This window comes from Equus asinus, chromosome 5 (assembly GCF_041296235.1).
Source record: "Equus asinus isolate D_3611 breed Donkey chromosome 5, EquAss-T2T_v2, whole genome shotgun sequence".
NCBI lineage: Eukaryota > Metazoa > Chordata > Mammalia > Perissodactyla > Equidae > Equus > Equus asinus.
Genome location: NC_091794.1, coordinates 89,436,302 through 89,454,587, shown reverse-complemented (window position 1 = coordinate 89,454,587; position 18,286 = coordinate 89,436,302). Strand labels below are relative to the sequence as shown.

General features: G+C 38.5%; 2 protein-coding genes across 7 annotated transcripts in view; one reads left to right on the top strand and one right to left on the bottom strand.

Moving 5' to 3' along the window:
- ZBTB8A (zinc finger and BTB domain containing 8A) overlaps positions 1 to 18,139 on the top strand; it is a 61,809-nt gene extending 43,670 nt beyond the window's left edge. For all 5 annotated transcript variants that reach the window (XM_070510432.1, XM_014837903.3, XM_070510435.1 and 2 more), the window contains 3 exons: positions 4,635 to 5,458; positions 8,811 to 8,980; positions 13,972 to 18,139. In XM_070510432.1, the coding sequence (XP_070366533.1) occupies positions 4,636 to 5,458; positions 8,811 to 8,980; positions 13,972 to 14,304 (1,326 nt within the window). In that variant the 5' untranslated portion in view covers position 4,635 and the 3' untranslated portion in view covers positions 14,305 to 18,139. The remainder of the gene's footprint in view (positions 1 to 4,634; positions 5,459 to 8,810; positions 8,981 to 13,971) is intronic.
- ZBTB8OS (zinc finger and BTB domain containing 8 opposite strand) overlaps positions 8,451 to 18,286 on the bottom strand; it is a 34,896-nt gene continuing 25,060 nt past the window's right edge. The window contains exon 9 of one of the 2 annotated variants that reach the window (XR_011503499.1): positions 8,451 to 8,741. The gene's annotated coding sequence lies outside the window, so the exon portion shown is untranslated. The remainder of the gene's footprint in view (positions 8,742 to 18,286) is intronic. The other variant, XR_011503498.1, reaches the window with a different exon arrangement.

The window sequence follows — 18,286 nt, the reverse complement described above, 5'->3', positions numbered from 1 at the left end:
TGATTCGCTGTAGTCTAGGAGACTATGTAGATACGGCAGTGTGCCAGTTGCAGCCTAAGCCTTAAGAGGCCGCATGTGTTTCCACTTGGTCTTTTGTACTTCTGCCATTGTCGTGAGAAGAAATTGTCCAGGCTAGCCCCACTGGTCCCAGGAGGAAGATGTGAGGCTGTAATAACACAACCACCCTAGACAAGCTGTCCCATCGACGTCCAGCCTAAATCAGCTGACTCCTAGAGATGCGAGTGAGCCCAGGCTAGATTAGCAGAGCTGCCCTCGTAAGTCCAGCCTAAATCAGCCAACCCACAGGCATGTGAGCTAACTAAATATTTGTTATTGTAGAACATTGTTTTTGTGGTTAGTGTTATGCAGTGTTAGTTAAGAACAATGTAATGAGCAAGCAGTTCAGTGAATCATGATCAACAAACATTAAAAGTTGTTCAGTCCGTGCAAATAAAAGCAGTGATATACTGCTTACACATCCTTAAGACTGGCAAAATTAACGTCTGCTAACACTAAGTGTTGGTAAAAATGAAAAAGTGAAAATTAATATATACTATTAGTGAGTGTGAGGGCACATTTAAAAATCAGGTGACATGGTTCTGATGATTGAGTTGCAAGTGTAAGCCCCCTGGATGAGGCATTCAGGCAAGCTTTTTTTTTTTTTTTTTGGGCCTGATAAAAAAGAAGACAGACTGGGCTGACAATTGCCTTTTGTCTTTTTGTCTTTTTCCTGCCAGGATTGTGAACATGAGGCTGGAGATGGGCAGCCATTTTGCAACATGAGGCATTTTAATTTCATTAATTATATTTTTCATGTATTAAATACATTCAGTTCCTCTTCACACCTGCCTCTTCTTTTTTTCCTGGTTTCTTTTCTTGTAGATAATAATAATAAAGCAAAGTAAAAGGAGAATGGCTAATGTTTGTGGAGTGTTTACTACATGCCCAACTCTGTTTTGAGTTCATTCAGTCCTCACAATAATCATATGAAATAAGTGCTGTTTTTTGTTTCATTTTACAGATGAGGAAACAGGGATACAGAGGGTAAATAAATTGCCCAGGTTCACACAGCTAGTAAGTGGGGGAGCTAGACTTGCAAATCAGGCTACTTTTGTCTCGTGTCTATGTTCATAACTGTGTGCTAGTCTATATCAACTTTTATCTCTTTGACCATTTTAAACATATGTAATAGTCTATCAGATTTTCGTTCTGTTTTCTGAAATTCTTGGGGTTCTAATTCTCCTGTTATGCCTGCTAATTGTTCTTCCTAAAGAATGGTTTCCTTGTATGTTTTAACATTTTTGATTTATTCATGCAACAACGTTGGCTGAGCATCTACTGTGTGCTCAAGTGCTGTTCAAGGAACTGGAGACATATAACTAAACAAAACCTTTGTTTTGCCAAGAGGCAAAATCTTTACTCTCTTGGACCTTAAATCCTAGTAGGAGAAAACAGGCAATAAACAAATCAATAAGGGGATAGAGAGTGGGAGGGTGCTTATACAGGATGGTGAAGGCAAGGCTCTCTGATAAGATGACATTTGAGCAGAGACCTAAAAGATGTGAGAATGTGAGCCACATGTATATCTGGGGGAAGAATTTCCAAGCAGTGTGAAGGGTGAGTACAAAGGCTGCATGGCAGGAACACGCCTTGAATGTTCAGGAATGAGCAGAGGGCCTTTAGCTGGAATGCAGTGCATCAGGGTGGAGCAGAGGCTGTGAGGACAGAGAGGTACCGGGAGGGGGGAGATGCAGGACATGCAGGGCCGTCTAGGTCATGAGAAGAACTTCAGAGTTAGGTGGGGAACCAAGGGAGGGTGTTGCATAGAGGAGTAACGTCATTTCACTTGTTTTAGAAGGGTCACTCTAGACTGAAGTTGCGGGGAGACTAATTAGGAGGCTATTGACGATAGGTGACGGTGACCTGGGTCAAGATGGTCACAGCAGTAAGGGACAGAAGTGGCAGAATTTTGTATTTGTTTTGAAGGTAAAGCTCACAACACGGAGTCAAAGATGACTCAGTGTTTTTGGTCTCAACAACTGGAATGGAGTTACCATTTCCTGAGATGGCTAAGACATAAGAAAGGCAGGTTTCAGGTGAGGGTGAATGGAGTATGGTTTTGGATATGTTGAGCTTCAGGATGCTTCTTAAACGCCTAAGTGGAGAAGCAGGTAAATAGACACATGAGTCTGAGGTTCAGGAAGAGGTTGGGGGTAGACATGTAAACTTGTGAGTGATAAGCTCAAAGATGGTATTTGAAACGGTGAGACTGGATGGGCTCCTCTAGGGAGTGACATCAGTAGAGAGGAGGAGGTCTGAGGCCTGAGGCCTGGGGCGTTGCAGCTGTAGAGGAGGAAAAATTTTCTTTGACTCTCTTCCTGGCTGGGTCTGAAAATTAAACTAACAAAGACAGATTAGCAGGAGAAATGCAAACAGATTTACTTAATATAAGTTTTACGTGACATGGAAGCCTTCATAAGGAAATGAAGCCCTGAAGAAGCAGGTAGACCCGAGTATTTTTATGCTAGGTTTGAGGAAGAGTCGACAGTCGTGGAGGAATGTGGTAGGTTAAGGAGTATGAGGTAAGTTTAGTAAACTGGGGGAAACTCAGCTGTGTTTGTTCAGATTCTTCTCAGCATCCCTTTGTCTTCTGAGATAAGGATGCTCCTTCCTCTGGGTATAAGGAGGGCACCTCTCACAGGAGAGATTGTGACCTGTTGCAGAGGAGAAGGGTGGAGGGTGTCAGAGTGACCTTCCTGCTTCTGTTTTCTCAAACTCCTTCAATTCAAAATATTCAGTATGCCAAAGTGCCACATTTTGGGGTAGGATGTCCTGAATCCCACAGCACTTAGAGATCAGGAAAATGAAGAACCAGCAAAGGAGACTGAGAAGGAGTGGCCAGTAGGAGAAGAACGGTGAAGAAGTGGTGTCCTGGCAGTCAAGTGAAGAAGATGTTTAAGGATGAAGAGAGTGATCCACTGTGTCAGTAAAATGAGGACAAAGAAATGACCAATGGATCTGACAACATGCAAATTACTAATGATCTTAAAAAACTGGTTTTGATGCATGGGGATGCAAACCAGATTGGCATGGGTTCAAGAGAGAATGGGAGAAGAAGTGAAGAGGGCAAATGAAAACCACAAAACAAAAAACTCTTGCAACGAATGTTGTGTGAAGGGAGCAGAGAAATGGAGTAGTAGCCAGAGGTAGATGTGAAATCAAGGCAAAGTTTTTATTTGCTTGTTTGTTTTTAAGATAGGAGATGTTAGACATCATGGTGGTGCGATGGTGGAAACAATCCACTTTGTATAAAGAGGGGAATGATTTTGAGTTCAGCTTAAGCAGAGTGTATTTCCTACCTGGCTTGGGTTCTGAGTGTCCCTCCTGATAGCTTTGGATTTGCTCCTGCAAGGTGCCCCAGGGACACCCCCAGCCCAGGACTAATTCTCACGTTACTTTTCAGCTTGAGGTTTCCCACATCAAGCAGGTAAATACATTGGCACTCCAGAACCTCACAGAGTACAATCTGGGGTTTGAATATCTCATCTAGGGACTTTTTTTTTTTCCACCAAAGACCCTGCAAAGACAAACTTTCTTTACCCTTTCCCTGGACTTACAGGCAAAGGGTACTAGTCCCTTTTCATTAAGGTTGTGGTCCTTGGAGCGTTCCAGCTTGTGTTACTGATATAAACCCAAGCCCGTGTTGCTCCTCCAGCTCTGTTTCTTCTCCACTTCTGGCACCTAGAGATTTCTTTTCTTTTTTTTTTCTTATTTTTCTTTTTTCCCCCAAATCCCCCCAGTACATAGTTGTATATTTTAGTTGTGAGTCCTTCTAGTTGTGGCATGTGGGATGCCGCCTCAGCGTGGCCTGATGAGCGGTGCCATGTCCACGCCCAGGATCCAAACCAGTGAAACCTTGGGCCGCCGAAGTGGAGCGTACAAACTTAACCACTTGGCCACAGGGCCAGCCCCACCTAGAGATTTCTTATTCCTTCTTGCGAGCCCAGCCATACATTTAAAAAATTTTGCTTATATTTTAGCAAGCATCTCTAGAGATTTGTGGCAGGAAAGTTTCAGCACTTTCTAGACCACCATTTTGCTCAGACCGAAATCTTTCCCTTCACTCTTCATTCGTTTAATTCCTGGTCATCTTTGAGGTCTCAAGTCAAATGTTACTTCTCAGAGGTATTCCTTAACCCTCTCCATCCCAATCGAAACTAGTTTACCCTTGTATACTGCTCATAGGCCCTCTTTCTGTCTTAGCACTTCACTTGACATTTATAACTTCATCTGGCTATTTGTTTAATCCCGATACCCCCTCTAGATTGAAAACTACACAAAGGGAAGAATCAAGCCTGTTTAGTTCAGCATACAGCCACAGGCTCGATTGATAGAAGATGCTCAATAAAGTGTACTGACTGAACAAATAATTGTCTAACAATCTAATAACCAATGGGGTAGTCTTAATGATATCTTGAAATCTATTGTCTTCTGTGTCTTGGAGACTATATTCTCTGAGAAGAAAGTGGTTTTAATGGAAAAAAGATCGAGGTTTCTGATGATTACTTTAGTTGACTCGTCTTAGAAGAACAGTGTTGCTCCGTTTGGGTAACCACGTGTGTCTTCCTCTGCAGAATGGAGATCTCCTCTCATCAGTCGCACCTCCTGCAACAGCTGAATGAGCAGCGCAGGCAGGACGTGTTCTGTGATTGCAGCATCCTCGTTGAAGGGAAGGTCTTCAAAGCGCACCGGAATGTATTGTTTGCCAGTAGTGGCTACTTTAAAATGCTTCTTTCTCAGAATTCAAAGGAGACGAGTCAGCCAACCACAGCTACGTTTCAGGCTTTCTCCCCTGACACTTTTACAGTGATCCTGGACTTCGTCTATTCCGGCAAACTCTCTCTTACTGGTCAGAATGTCATAGAAGTGATGTCAGCTGCTAGCTTCCTTCAGATGACCGATGTCATTAGTGTATGTAAGACCTTTATTAAATCTTCATTAGACATTAGCGAGAAAGAAAAAGATCGCTATTTCAGTCTCTCCGATAAAGATGCCAATTCTAATGGTATAGAACGTTCCTCTTTTTATAGCGGTGGCTGGCAAGAGGAAAGCAGTTCTCCACACTCTCACCTAAGCCCAGATCGAGGAACAGGTATAATAAGTGGAAAATCTTGGAGTAAGTATAATTACCATCCAGCGTCCCAAAGGAATACTCAGCAGCCGTTGGCCAAGCATGAGCAAAGGAAAGATGCCATTAAAAAGTCCAAACATTTGAGGTTGTCCCAGCCTTCTGAAGTTGCTCATTATAAGTCAAGCAAACGAGAAGCACGGACATCTGATTCTTCCAGCCACATTTCCCAAGCTGAAGAACAAGCACAAATTGATGCTGAAATGGACTCTACTCCTGTTGGCTATCAGTATGGTCAAGGATCTGATGTCACATCCAGAAATTTTCCAGGTACCCAAAAAGAGAATCACTCCCTCAGTCAGGTTCCAAGACTCTTAGATAAATCAACTTATCTCAACATGGCCTTACTTTTAGGTGTTATGGGCAGTTGAACCAAGTGATTTTTTTTTTAATTTAATTTTTAAAAAAATTTATTTCAAAAAATGTAAATTTAAAATTTTTATATTAAAAATAATATTGAATAAATTTAGTAACAGTCAGAACACTAGAGTTCTGAGATTCAAAACCCATGATTTTCTAAACCTGTGTCTGTGGGTGATTAGATTACGGTTAAATGTTTAAAGCTCTTTTCTAAATGGTTCAATTCCTAAGACACATATTTTCACTTTAAGTATTTTTTTTCTGAGTATTCCCTGGGGAAGGAGTATTTTTATATGGAAAAATTAAATAGAGCAACCATGCATATTTGCAAAGGTTCCCAGACACAAGATCTAACAGAAATTAGACTACATCTGGGGGCCGGCCCAGTGGCACAGCGGTTAAGTGTGCACATTCTGCTTTGCTGGCCCGAGGTTTGCTGGTTTGGATCCCAGGTGTGGACATGGCACCACTTGGCAAGCCATGCTGTGGTAGGCATCCCACATATAAAGTAGAGGACGATGGGCACAGATGTTAGCTCAGGGCCAGTCTTCCTCAGCAGAAAGAGGAGGATTGGCAGCAGATGTTAGCTCAGGGCTAATCTTCCTTAAAAGAAAAAAAAAAGACTACATCTGATTACATTAAGATATAAATACATAATTTAAAAAAACAACACACAACCCATAACACTGATGCTGTAATTCTATGTGCAGCAACAACGTGAGACATCTCATTTTTATGATAGTGGCAAAATGCAGAGAGATTATGTAGGTTGACAGTTTCAAAGTCATCCTCTCCTCACCCCCATAAGACTGAAGTAGAAAATAGGGATAAGAACTGCATGTCACCCGATTTCTCCCCCAACTAATCAGTTGGCAAATTTGCTTAATAGTTTACATGTGAATTTAAAGGAAAATTATGATAAAATGAAACTCCTGCAGATTATAAGATTTAGATTGGATATTTTAAAATTTTTACTTTAAAAAAATTTCAAACATATAGAAAAGTAAAGAGAATAGTATAATTTACCTCCACGTACCCATTACTGAGTCTCAACGACTTTCAACTCATGGCCAATCTTATTTCATCTGTACCTCTACTCCTAACCCCTCCCTGTATTTAATTTAATTAATTAATTAATTTTTTTGAGGAAGATTAGCCCTGAGCTAACTGCTGCCAATCCTCCTCTTTTTGCTGAGGAAGACTGGCCCTGAGCTAACATCCATACCCATCTTCCTCTACTGTATGTGTGGGACGCCTGCCACAGCATGGTGTGCCAAGTGGTGCCATGTCTGCACCCGGGACCGAAACTGGCGAAGCCGGGCCGCTGAAGTGGAACATTCGCACTTAACCACTGCGCCGTGGGGCTGGCCCCTCCCTTTATTATTTTTAAGCAAATCTCAGACATCAGAAGTTTTCATCTGTAAGTATTTCAGAAGGTATCCTTAAAATATGATCTTTAAAAAAATCCACTACAATACCATTATCATACCTAAACAAAATTAACAATTCCTTAACAGCCACTAAATAGCTAGTCAGTAGTCATGTTTCCCTGGTTGTCATATAAATTTTTAAAAATAATTTCATTTAGCTAATGTATTTTAAAACAATAGGCACCCTGATTATCTTTACTAATCACATTTTCCTGTAGGTTACTAACTTGAAAATATGTGAAATTGTGCCATATTATAGAGCTTACTGAAGGTCCTGCTGAGCTCCAACCATTGATGAAGGCAATGAAAGTGCATAAATGGGAAATCTTTGTTGCATTTTAAAACAGCAAAAAAGTGGTCTTTATTTGGGCTGTGCACTTTTATAATTCTAGTTATTTAAATCTAACTTCAATAATGACCAGCTGAATGTAACAGCTGATAAATTGATGAAGTTTTCCTCCAGTCACAACGAATATTTTGAAAACATATGAGTTTTAAGACAAAAATTAAAGATCCTTGAAATTTTTTCACGTTTAAAAGAAAAATATTACAAGTATATGAATAGTACCAGGGGATAAAAATATGTAAATAAAACAAGTTACTTAAAAGCTTAAATATTAAATACTTTTACTTTTTAAATCTGTCTACAGTTTTAAAATCCAGTATTACCTTTTTGCATTTAAAATCTAAATGTTTAATGCTTAAATGCTAAGGAAGTGGAATCAGTAGAGAGGGATTAGTTTATGATAAATATAATTTATAATCACTAATATAAATGTGAATGTTCATAACACAGCCAAAAACTGGAAATGTCCAGAACCAGGTGAATAGATAAATTGTGGTTTATCCATACAACGGAATATTACTTGGCAATAAAAAAAGAATGAACTACTGATACACAACAACATGGATAATTCTCAAAGTAATTATGCTGAGTAAAAGAAGCCAAATTTTTAGAAAGGAGTATATATTGTATGATTCTCCTTATATAAAATTCTAGAAAATGAAAACTAAACTATAGTGACAAATCAGTGGTTGCTTTGGGACGGGGGGCACAAGGAGAGATTGGAGGGTAGGATTACAGGAGGAGGAAAAGGAAATTTTGGAGGGTGATGGATATGTTTATTACCTTGATTACAGTGATGGATTCACAGATGTATATATAATGTCAAAACTCATCAAACTGTACACTTTAAAGGTGTTCAGTTGACTGCATGTAAATTACACCTCAATAAAGCTTTGGAAAACAGAAAAAAAAATCTAAATGTTTAAATTAATTTTAAAAACATTAAAAAATGTTTAAATCTAAAATTTTAAATGTGACTCTGACATTATATAAAATGATGAGTGTGACAGTCTCAAATTTACCCAGACTTTGTAAATATATCAAACATGGAAGTTATTGTTCTGTACTTACGATTACATTGATAATCTAGTCTTAATAACATTTCTTTCTTCTTATTTTCTCCTACCTTTCCTAGATTCGATTCACCAACTCCTTTTGGATGCTTTATGTTATTAGAATTCTTATTATTGGGGGCCGGCCTAGTGGTACAGCGGTTAAGTGCGCACGTTCCGATTCTCGGCGGCCTGGGGTTCACTGGTTTGGATCCCGGGTGCGGACATGGCACCACTTGGCACGCCATGCTGTGGCAGGCGTCCCACGTATAAAGCAGAGGAAGATGGGCACGATGTTAGCTCAGGGCCAGTCTTCCTCAGCAAAGAGAGGAGGCTTGACAGCAGTTAGCTCAGGGCTAATCTTCCTCAAAAAGAAAAAAGAAGAATTGTTATTATGAACTTTCCAGTGATTTAATCAAACTGTCCCCTGACAGATGACCTGCCCAGGATGCGATTCAAGTGCCCATACTGTACGCACGTGGTGAAGCGGAAAGCAGACCTAAAGCGCCACCTTCGTTGTCACACAGGAGAAAGGCCGTATCCGTGTCAAGCTTGTGGGAAAAGATTTAGCAGGCTAGACCATCTAAGTAGCCATTTCCGAACAGTATGTATATGACTTTTCATCTTTTATTCCTTAACAAATATGTGCATTTATCTGCTTTAGGATAATCTAATTTACTCAGGAAAATCTTTTCACACAACTCTACCGTATTAAAAAATTTTCCAACTTAATGTTTTTACCTTGCACACAATGCATAATTTAATATACATATATTGATTTTTATTCTCCTTTGAGACCTTGAAGGAAGAGACATTCTTTTGAATATCCACTTTAATACACTTAACATCTAATGTTTTTATATACTGGCCTTTTCAGAGCCAAAGACGATGTAAACTGTGAAAATGTTTTAACTGTCTAGGTCAGAATCACCACTTCAGAGACTCAGCAACTACTAGTGATTCTTGAGTCCTTATCTGGTGGGTTTTCAGTCTAGTTTCTGCTGTCCCACCTCTCTCCACCACGCCCCCTTTCTAGTCTCTCATTTCTCTATAATCTCCCAAAGAAAGGGAGCAAGGTGAGCAAGAGAGCCGATCTAATTTGGTTAAAAAAACAAACCCGAGGCCAGCTGGGTGGCATAGGTGTTAAGTTCGTGTGCTCTGCTTCGGCGGCCTGAGGTTTGCAGGTTCAGATCCTGGGTGCAAACCTACATACCGCTCACCAAGCCATGTTGTGGCAGGCGTCCCATATAGAAAATAGAGGAAGACTGGCACAGGGGTTAGCTTAGCAACAATCTTCCACAAGCAAAAAGAGGAAGACTGGCAACAGATGTTGGCTCAGGGTCAATCTTTCTCACCAAAACCCCCCCCAAAAAAACCCATATATATATATATATATATATATATATATATATATATATATATATATATATATGCACATGGTAAAGTATTAAGAATGGTAATATCTGGGGGCTGGCACGGTGGTGCAGTGGTTAAACTTCGCACATTCCACTTCTCAGTGGGCCCGGGGTTCGCCAGTTCGGATCCCAGGTGTGGACATGGTACTGCTTGGCAAAAGCCATGCTGTGGTTGGTGTCCCACATACAAAGTAGAGGAAGATGGGCACCGATGTTAGCTCAGGGCCAGTCTTCCTCAGCAAAAACAGGAGGATTGGCAGTAGTTAGCTCAGGGCTCATCTTCCTAAAAAAAAAAAAAAGAATGGTAATATCTGGGTGGTAAAAATATGGTATTTTTTCCTAACTTTTACTTTTTATAATACATTTTCGTTGCTTTTGTAATAATAAAAGGTTGTTTTTAATTTTAAAAAAATCTAGCTTCATGAGATTAATGAAGGCAGAGATTTTGTCTGTTTGGCTCCCTGCTGTATACGTAGCACTTAGAAAAGGGGCTGCACAGAGGTGCTCAAAACATATTTGTTGAATAACTAACTATAAAGCAACTCATGAAGAAATCAGCTTAAGTGACCCGTTGTCCTTTAATTAAAATGACCCGTATAAATGGAAGAGAAGGATGAGTAACAGAACATAGATTTTGGAAAAAATTCTTGCTGCAAGATGAACAGCAGAATAATTCCAGTGTCACTACCTTATTAAACCATCAGAGCACTGAACAGAAAATTCCCTGAGCCTTTTCTGACTGCTGACAGTCCAGTCTCTGACCGGGAGTGTCATACCGTACAGGCTATTTTACTTTATTTATTTATTTATTTATTTTTTGCTCAGGAAGATGTGCCCCAAGTGACCATCCCTTGTCAATCTTCCTCTTTTTGCTTAAGGAAGATTTGCCCTGAGCTAACATCTTGCCAGTCTTCCTCTGTTTTGTATGTGGGTCACTGCCACAGCATGGCTGCCAGTGAGTGGTGTAGGTCCACGCCTGGGGACTAAACCCGGACTGCTGGAGTGGAGTGTGCCAAACCTCACCACTAGGCCACAGGGCCAGCTCTGTACGTGCTATTTTATAACCTGTTTGCTTTAGTGACCAATCTCTACTTTCCCATCTTGGTAAAATTTTATATACCACCCAGTTCAATTTTCAAATTTTCCCATAATCCCCCAAATGCCTTTTTTAGCTGGTTTGTCCAATGCAGAACCATGTATTCCATCTCATTGTTAGCTCCCTTAAATGCTTTTTAAACTACCGTAGTTCCCCCCCCCCCTTTATTTTTTTCATAACACTGACTTACTGAAGATGTCGAGCCAATTGTTTTACAAAATATCCTACCTCTGGATTTCTCTGCTTGCCTCCACATGGTGCCATTTAGTTTGTTCCTCTGTCTCCCCTGCATTTTCTATAAACTAGAGGTTTTATCCAAAGGCCTAATGGATTCAAGTTAAATACTTTTGGCTACAACACATTAAAGGTGAAATTGTATATTTCATTTTGTGTCACATTAGGAGACACACAATATCTAGTGGACCCATTATTCATATTGTTCATATTGATCACTGGATTAGGGTAATACCATGATCTCACCATTGTACAGTTAAAGGTGCTGCCTTGTGATTAGAAAGGAATCTGTGTGGAGCTATTTTGGTATTAAATGACTATCCATTTCCCCATCAACCATCCCTTTAATGGTATTAAGACCTGGGGGCCGGCCTGGTGGTGCAGTGGTTAAGTGCACACATTCTGCTTCGGCAGCCCGGGGTTCACCAGTTCCGATCCCACATGTGGACATGCTACTGATCAGCAAGCCATGCTGTGGTAGGCATCCCACATATAAAGTAGAGGAGGATGGGCACGGATGTTAGCTCAGAGCTAATCTTCCTCAAAAAAAAAAAACAATGACATTAACACCAATTGATAATCTCTGTCCTGATTATTAATTTTATGTGGAGTTGTGGGATGATTTGCTAATTTTATCCTTCCTTCTTCATTATCAGCTGGAATTCTATAAAGTAAAGCTTTCCCTCATCACTTTGGGCTATTTGGTTACTGTGAAATAGGGTTTCTACAGGAGAAGCAGGATAAATGTTTAATTCTTTCCCTTTAACTACCAATTTTCAAAGAACAGAGTTGATTTGCTAGTAGCCTCAAATGATATATGAGTTTTTCCTGGCTTTGTTTTTTAAGTAGCATACGGTCTCATGAATTTTCATTGGTTCATTGTGTTTGGATCCATAACAGTTTTTCTTTTGGATACTCAAATTTTCAGTTTTGTCCAGTGGGAATACCTTGAAGCTGGCTCTTGTGTCCTTCTGTCACAACTTCATTAAATTTTCAAAGTGTCCCTGTTCTCTGGCTCCAAAAGAGCCCTAGGCTCACCTTGTACTTTCTCTGCCACAAAACTGGAGTCAGCCATCTCAAAGGAGTTGTGGATCCTTTTAGTGGAGAATGAAATTAGAAACCAAAATTTGGACAGCTAGCGTGCTCATTGTCATTATGGTGTCATTCTTTTTACACTGTTTCAGTGGACAGAGCTAGAAGATCTATACTTTTTAAACAATGAGTTCATGATGATATTTTCAATTTTAACATTATGGTGTTTATCTTAATTTTTTTTTTACAGATTTTATTTTTCCTTTTTCTCAAAGCCCCCCAGTACATAGTTGTATATATATTTTTAGTTGTGGGTTCTTCTAGTTGTGGTACGTGGGATGCTGCCTCAGCACAGCCTGATGAGCGGTGCCATGTCCTCACCCAGGATTCGAACGGGGGAAACCCTAGGCCACCGAAGCAGAGCTCGTGAACTTAACCGCTTGGCCACAGGGTCGGCCCTTAATTTCTTTGACTTCATAATTGTATTGGAGTTGGGAGGGTGAACATGAATTTTGTCAGAACTTTGTAACAAAAACAATGCCTCCTATGATAACCATAATATTACTATCTCAGGAGAAATAAGGGCACACTCAAATTGTGTGCTTTCAATATTTACTGATTGATATGTCAGTGGTTAGGCAGAAGATAATTGTACTGAGTGAGGTAGTCCCATACATTTTTTAGATATTTTGCCAGACCGTTATTAGTTTTCTTGGTTTTTTTAACTATTTGTATTTGGTGGCCTACTTCCATCCATACCGTTCTGACTTTATCTAAATGAATATACCATAAACATTAATTCAGCATTATACAATTAATTGTAATAATTTTTAGATTAGAACCTATAATCTCTTGCTCTGACAGCTACTGAACAAAGTTTTTTACTACTAACTATAATATATAATTATTCATCAATTACAACTTTTTCCTAAAGCATTTCACACATATTAACTCATTTGGTCTTCACAACCTGAGTTGCAACCCTGTTAAGGGGATTAATGGGGATTGTATTCCCCAGTAAGGAGGCAGGCAGGGATAATAATAGGCTGATATGTAACAGAACCACCGTAGTGGTTATTTATAACCAGTGTCCATTCTGATTAGTGAGGCTTCTATTCAGTTTGGGTGGTGCCCATACCTTACCAGTGGCTAAATATTTTGACTATCACCCTGGAAGCAGGTTTATGTTTTAAATTACTTGGTTCAAGATACATGGTTAGTAAATGACAAGGTTAGTAAATGACAAAACCAGAACTAGAACCCCAGCCTTCCAATTCGTAGTCCAGTCCTCTTTCTTCCAGATCTTTCCTTAATAAAAGTGGCAAGCAATCCTTCTGTCCAAAAATATTTTGTGATAAATTTAAATTTGGGACAATATTTTTTTTCTTTCTCTAGCAAAATAACAAAAAAGTAATACTCACATGAAATGAGAGGGTTTTTCCCCCTGAATTAAGATATATAAAGTCCTTAGACTAGAACATGGCATATATTAAATGTTTGCAATTATTGTTAGTCTGCGTAGGTTTCCCTTGTTACCGCAGATATTAAAATATTATTGGATTAAGGAATATGTGAAATTATCAAATATGTAATATTAATCGTAAAAACATTATAGCCATTATTTAGAGAAAGCTGGTGTTAATATTTCTGTGACATCAATTTATCACCAAAACCTGTGATCTTTTTCTAAAAACTAGATGTTAATTTAATATTAATGCTTGGCTTTGAACATCTTAAGTTTATGAACCAGTACCTAGAATATCAAACTGTCCTGCTTTTGAAAAATCCTTTTGTTTCACTCTTTAAATCTCTACACAGATTCACCAGGCATGCAAACTAATCTGCAGGAAATGCAAACGCCATGTGACTGATCTAACGGGTCAGGTGGTCCAGGAAGGAACCCGGCGCTACAGGCTGTGTAATGAGTGCCTCGCTGAAGTTGGCATAGACAGCCTCCCCATTGATTTGGAAGCTGAACAGCATCTTATGTCCCCATCAGATGGAGACAAGGATTCCAGATGGCACCTGAGTGAAGATGAGAATAGATCATACGTGGAGATTGTAGAGGATGGGTCTGCTGATCTGGTCATACAACAGGTTGATGACAGTGAAGAAGAAGAAGAAAAGGAAATAAAGCCCAACATTAGGTAGTTGTAATGTGAACCGACAGAGCTGGCATGTCTGCAACTTACACTGACTTTCTGTATCTCTCCCTTTCCATGGTCAGAGTCTGGTTAACAGATTGATCAGACTGACGTAAAAGTAGTGACCTGATGTAACTTGCATGCTTTCTGAACAGGCCATTGTGTCCATTCTGAACTTTGTTGCCCTAAAATGTGTTGCTGCACTGGGAAGAAAGACCTAGTTTGAGTTGGTATGATGGAGGAACAATTAATCCTCTTACTTTTACTACACAGATACCTTTTTTCTTTTAATATTGGAAGATCTACTTAGCAAACTCTTTTCAAAGGAAGTACTTTAAATAAATTTACCACAACCAAAGTTTACGTAAGATAATTTCAAGGTGTTTCAAAAACACATAAACTACCAATATTGAGTTTTCACAGGGGACCAGGTAAGAGCACATTTAAAGGCCTGGCACCCTCCTGACTGAACTGTTAAGTCTTTCTATTAACTTCAGATCTAAAACAACCTATCGTCATTCCAGTATCCTAAATGTTTTAGGATTATGGCAGAAGACAAATCTAAAATGTTTGAAATTGTTCATTTTTGAAATTTTTTCATTAAGTTAAAAATTACTCTGATGTAGTCAGTATTGTTTAAAAAAAACCCCAAAACCTAAAGTAGAGTGAAGAACTTTTACCAGTTCTTAAGAGTGATTTCTAATGTTTATGTACTGCTATATTATTTATAAAGTGCTCTCTCTCATTTTCTCACCTAAGCAGCAAGGTAAATATTATTGTCTCTGATTTACAAATGAGCAAAGTAAGGTCAGAAAGTTTAAGGGGTGGGATTGGACAGATTTTGATTTTAAACAGTCCTTTTTCAACTTTCTCTCCCTGTGTTGTCTCCTGAAATGGCCAAGAATTGAGGTCAAACCTTAGCAATCAGCAGTAATCATAAAAAGAAGCCTATCAGAATTAGAAAGTGTAAAAGAGAAAGAATTTCATCATCTTCAACAATATATAACATCTTGAAGTAGTTATTCAAATAATCCTAAATAATGTCCCTACAGTATCTATTGACATGTTTTTATGTTATTTATATGTAAATTTTATATATAAAACTATTTGAACAAATTATTCTCTTAAATGCTTTATGCATTTTTGCTTCTCTTGTTTATATGATTTTTCAACAAACTTTTCTCCTAGGATACAAAGTTAAGTTTAAACTCCTGCCCTGTATGAATTAGGAAACATTGCAAAATTACAGTTAAATTGGAGAAGGATTATCTTAGTTCTAAAGATAAAATATAAATACCAGAAGAACTGACCTTCATAAAGGTCTCTGCAAGATATCACAATTAAGCTTGATATAATTTAATTTTGATAGGGAGAGGCTCCATGAGTTATACTGTATTTTTTTTTAGGCTGACTTTTTTTTTTTTTTTTTTGAGGAAGATTAGCCCTGAGCTAACTACTGCCAATCCTCCTCTTTTTGCTGAGGAAGCCTGGCTCTGAGCTAACATCCATGCCCATCTTCCTCTACTTTATACATGGGACGCTGCCGCAGCATGGCCTGCCAAGCAGTGCCATGTCCACACCCGGGATCCGAACTGGTGAGCCCCGGGCTGCCAAGAAGTGGAACGTGCAAACTTAACCACTGCACCACCAGGCCAGCCCCTATACTCTATTTTTAAATGCCATGACATATACCTCAAGATGATACTTTCTATGTTATTATCTTCTCTTATTCTTTAATGAATGATTGTCCTTGATACCCATTTGTGAGCTAAAATGGTTAATATCTTTAAAATTTTTTATAAATAGATGAATAACCACTTTGTTTTATGGTACTTAATTCTGAGACTTTTTCAAGATTCCCTTGATAGTAAATTTCCAGTTGCTTCAAGACTGGATGATGAGCATGAGTCCATTGTTCTCCCAACATGACTGTTCCTGAATCAGGAGTGTTAACAATTAAGTTGTATCCAAATGAGGGAGGGAACACTTATACTCTCGTCTCACCAGATGATGGTAACATCTTTCAAAATTATAATCTGATTTTTAGTCATTGGAGCCCATAGGAAAAATGACTGATTTGAGCTTTATTCATAGAAATGAAGTAGTGCTTGCATGTGTACACTCTAACGCACTTTAGTCTATGATCTAAAAAATGTTTTTATGCTATTATCTTTTGCATGCAAATTTTACATATATTGGCATGAATGTCCACAAAGTCCACTGAACACAGTGCCACCAGCACTTGTAGAGCCTTATCAGAAATAATGCTTTCTCATAATTGTTTATAACAAGCATCAAGCAATCCCCACAAAACAGCTATCAAGTTCACCTAACTACACAGCACATCTGTTCTATTATTTTAGGATCATAAAAGAACATTTGTGATGTTTGTAAGTTGTAAATAATAACTCCAGTTATCATATCATATATATCTAAGACTTTAGAGACCAGTTCTTTCCTAGAGTGAAACTGTCCATGAATGGTTTCTAAGAAAACCGAATTCTTTGGCTTTTAAATGTGGGAAAATATTACATAGGGGTATAATCTGTTAATATAAGCTTTATTTATGCCAAGGATTTCTTTTTTGAATTTTAAGAAAATAATAAGTTGGTTAGACCAAAGTTTGCTCTTACAGTAATGCTGTTTATCAGCTTCTGAACGCCCTTCTAACGCTGGTCCTCGAGTGTCTGGTTGATGGGATGAAGTTTTGTAAAAATAAAGCACCAGTGCACTTGTGCCTCATGTGTGGAGGAAGCGTAATGGACTAGATCAGCAGTTTAAAGGCTTTTTTTTTTTTACCCGAGAAACCCTTTCTCCAAATGAATTGTTTCATAGAGAAGTTCAGCATTTAAGGGAGAAACTCTAAAATCAGAGGTGCTCTGGTTAAAGCTCCCTGCGAGCCTTTCCCCAGACACCTTTGCAGAGTTCAGGAGCACAGCACTGACAACTGTGGGACAAGGTAACTGAATTCCCTTTCAGCACTGCAGTCTCTCTGCCTTACTCCTCTTACTGTGCTTACGAGCCAGTAACCATAGGGTCTCTTAGAGCTGCGAATCACTTCCTTGGTAGACAATGCTCCTTCTATAGTTATCATATCTTAAGACTTTTCAAGAAGAAATTTTTCAATATTGTATTTTTGAGTAATGAAATCAAAACAAACAGTTACTGCTTTTATGTGGCCAAGTTACTGCTCAATGGATGAAAAAGTTTGGTGTTTCAGTTACTTATGAACTCAGAACTCAAGTCATTAAAGTTATTTTGCCAAGTCATGCTAAGATATATTGAAACTTCCACTCATATTGTGTTTTTGTATATGTATCTATTTTTTTGAGTCCTAAAATTAATACTATGGTAAATCACTAAAAACAGTACAGCATAAGATGTGTTTAACTGGGAAGGGTGATAAAATAGGTACTGGAGGACCAAACTTTAGATTCTAAATGGAAAGTTCTATGTTATTTTATATTGGAGTGGATCAGTATTACTATTTATCATTTATATAGCATTTTATATTTGAAAAGTATTTAATAATTTTTGTTATTCTTTACATATCTATGAAATAGGACAGTTATCCCACATAAAAGGTAAAGAAATTGAGGCACAGAGAGTAAAGCAACCTACCTAAGACAACCCAGTGAAACCATGGCAAAAATAGGAATAATTAGAATGATCAAGTTTTCTGAATCCTAGAAGATCAGCTTAATTCACTGAGGTGTGTTGTGTATTATTCTATTTTGTGAGATGACTTTATACAAGTAACAGTCAATTGTTTTAAAACTGACATTATTGTATGTGGATAAATCCTATACAGAATAAATATTATGTAAAGGACGAGACTTTAATTACAAGAGTTTCCATGGTAAAATTCAGATTATCACAGAAATGGCACTATTTAGCCAGCGGCTTTATATATTGTGAAGTATAATTAATATTTTCTTTTGATACGGGTGTTTCTTTACTATTCATGCTAATGGAACCATGAATAGACC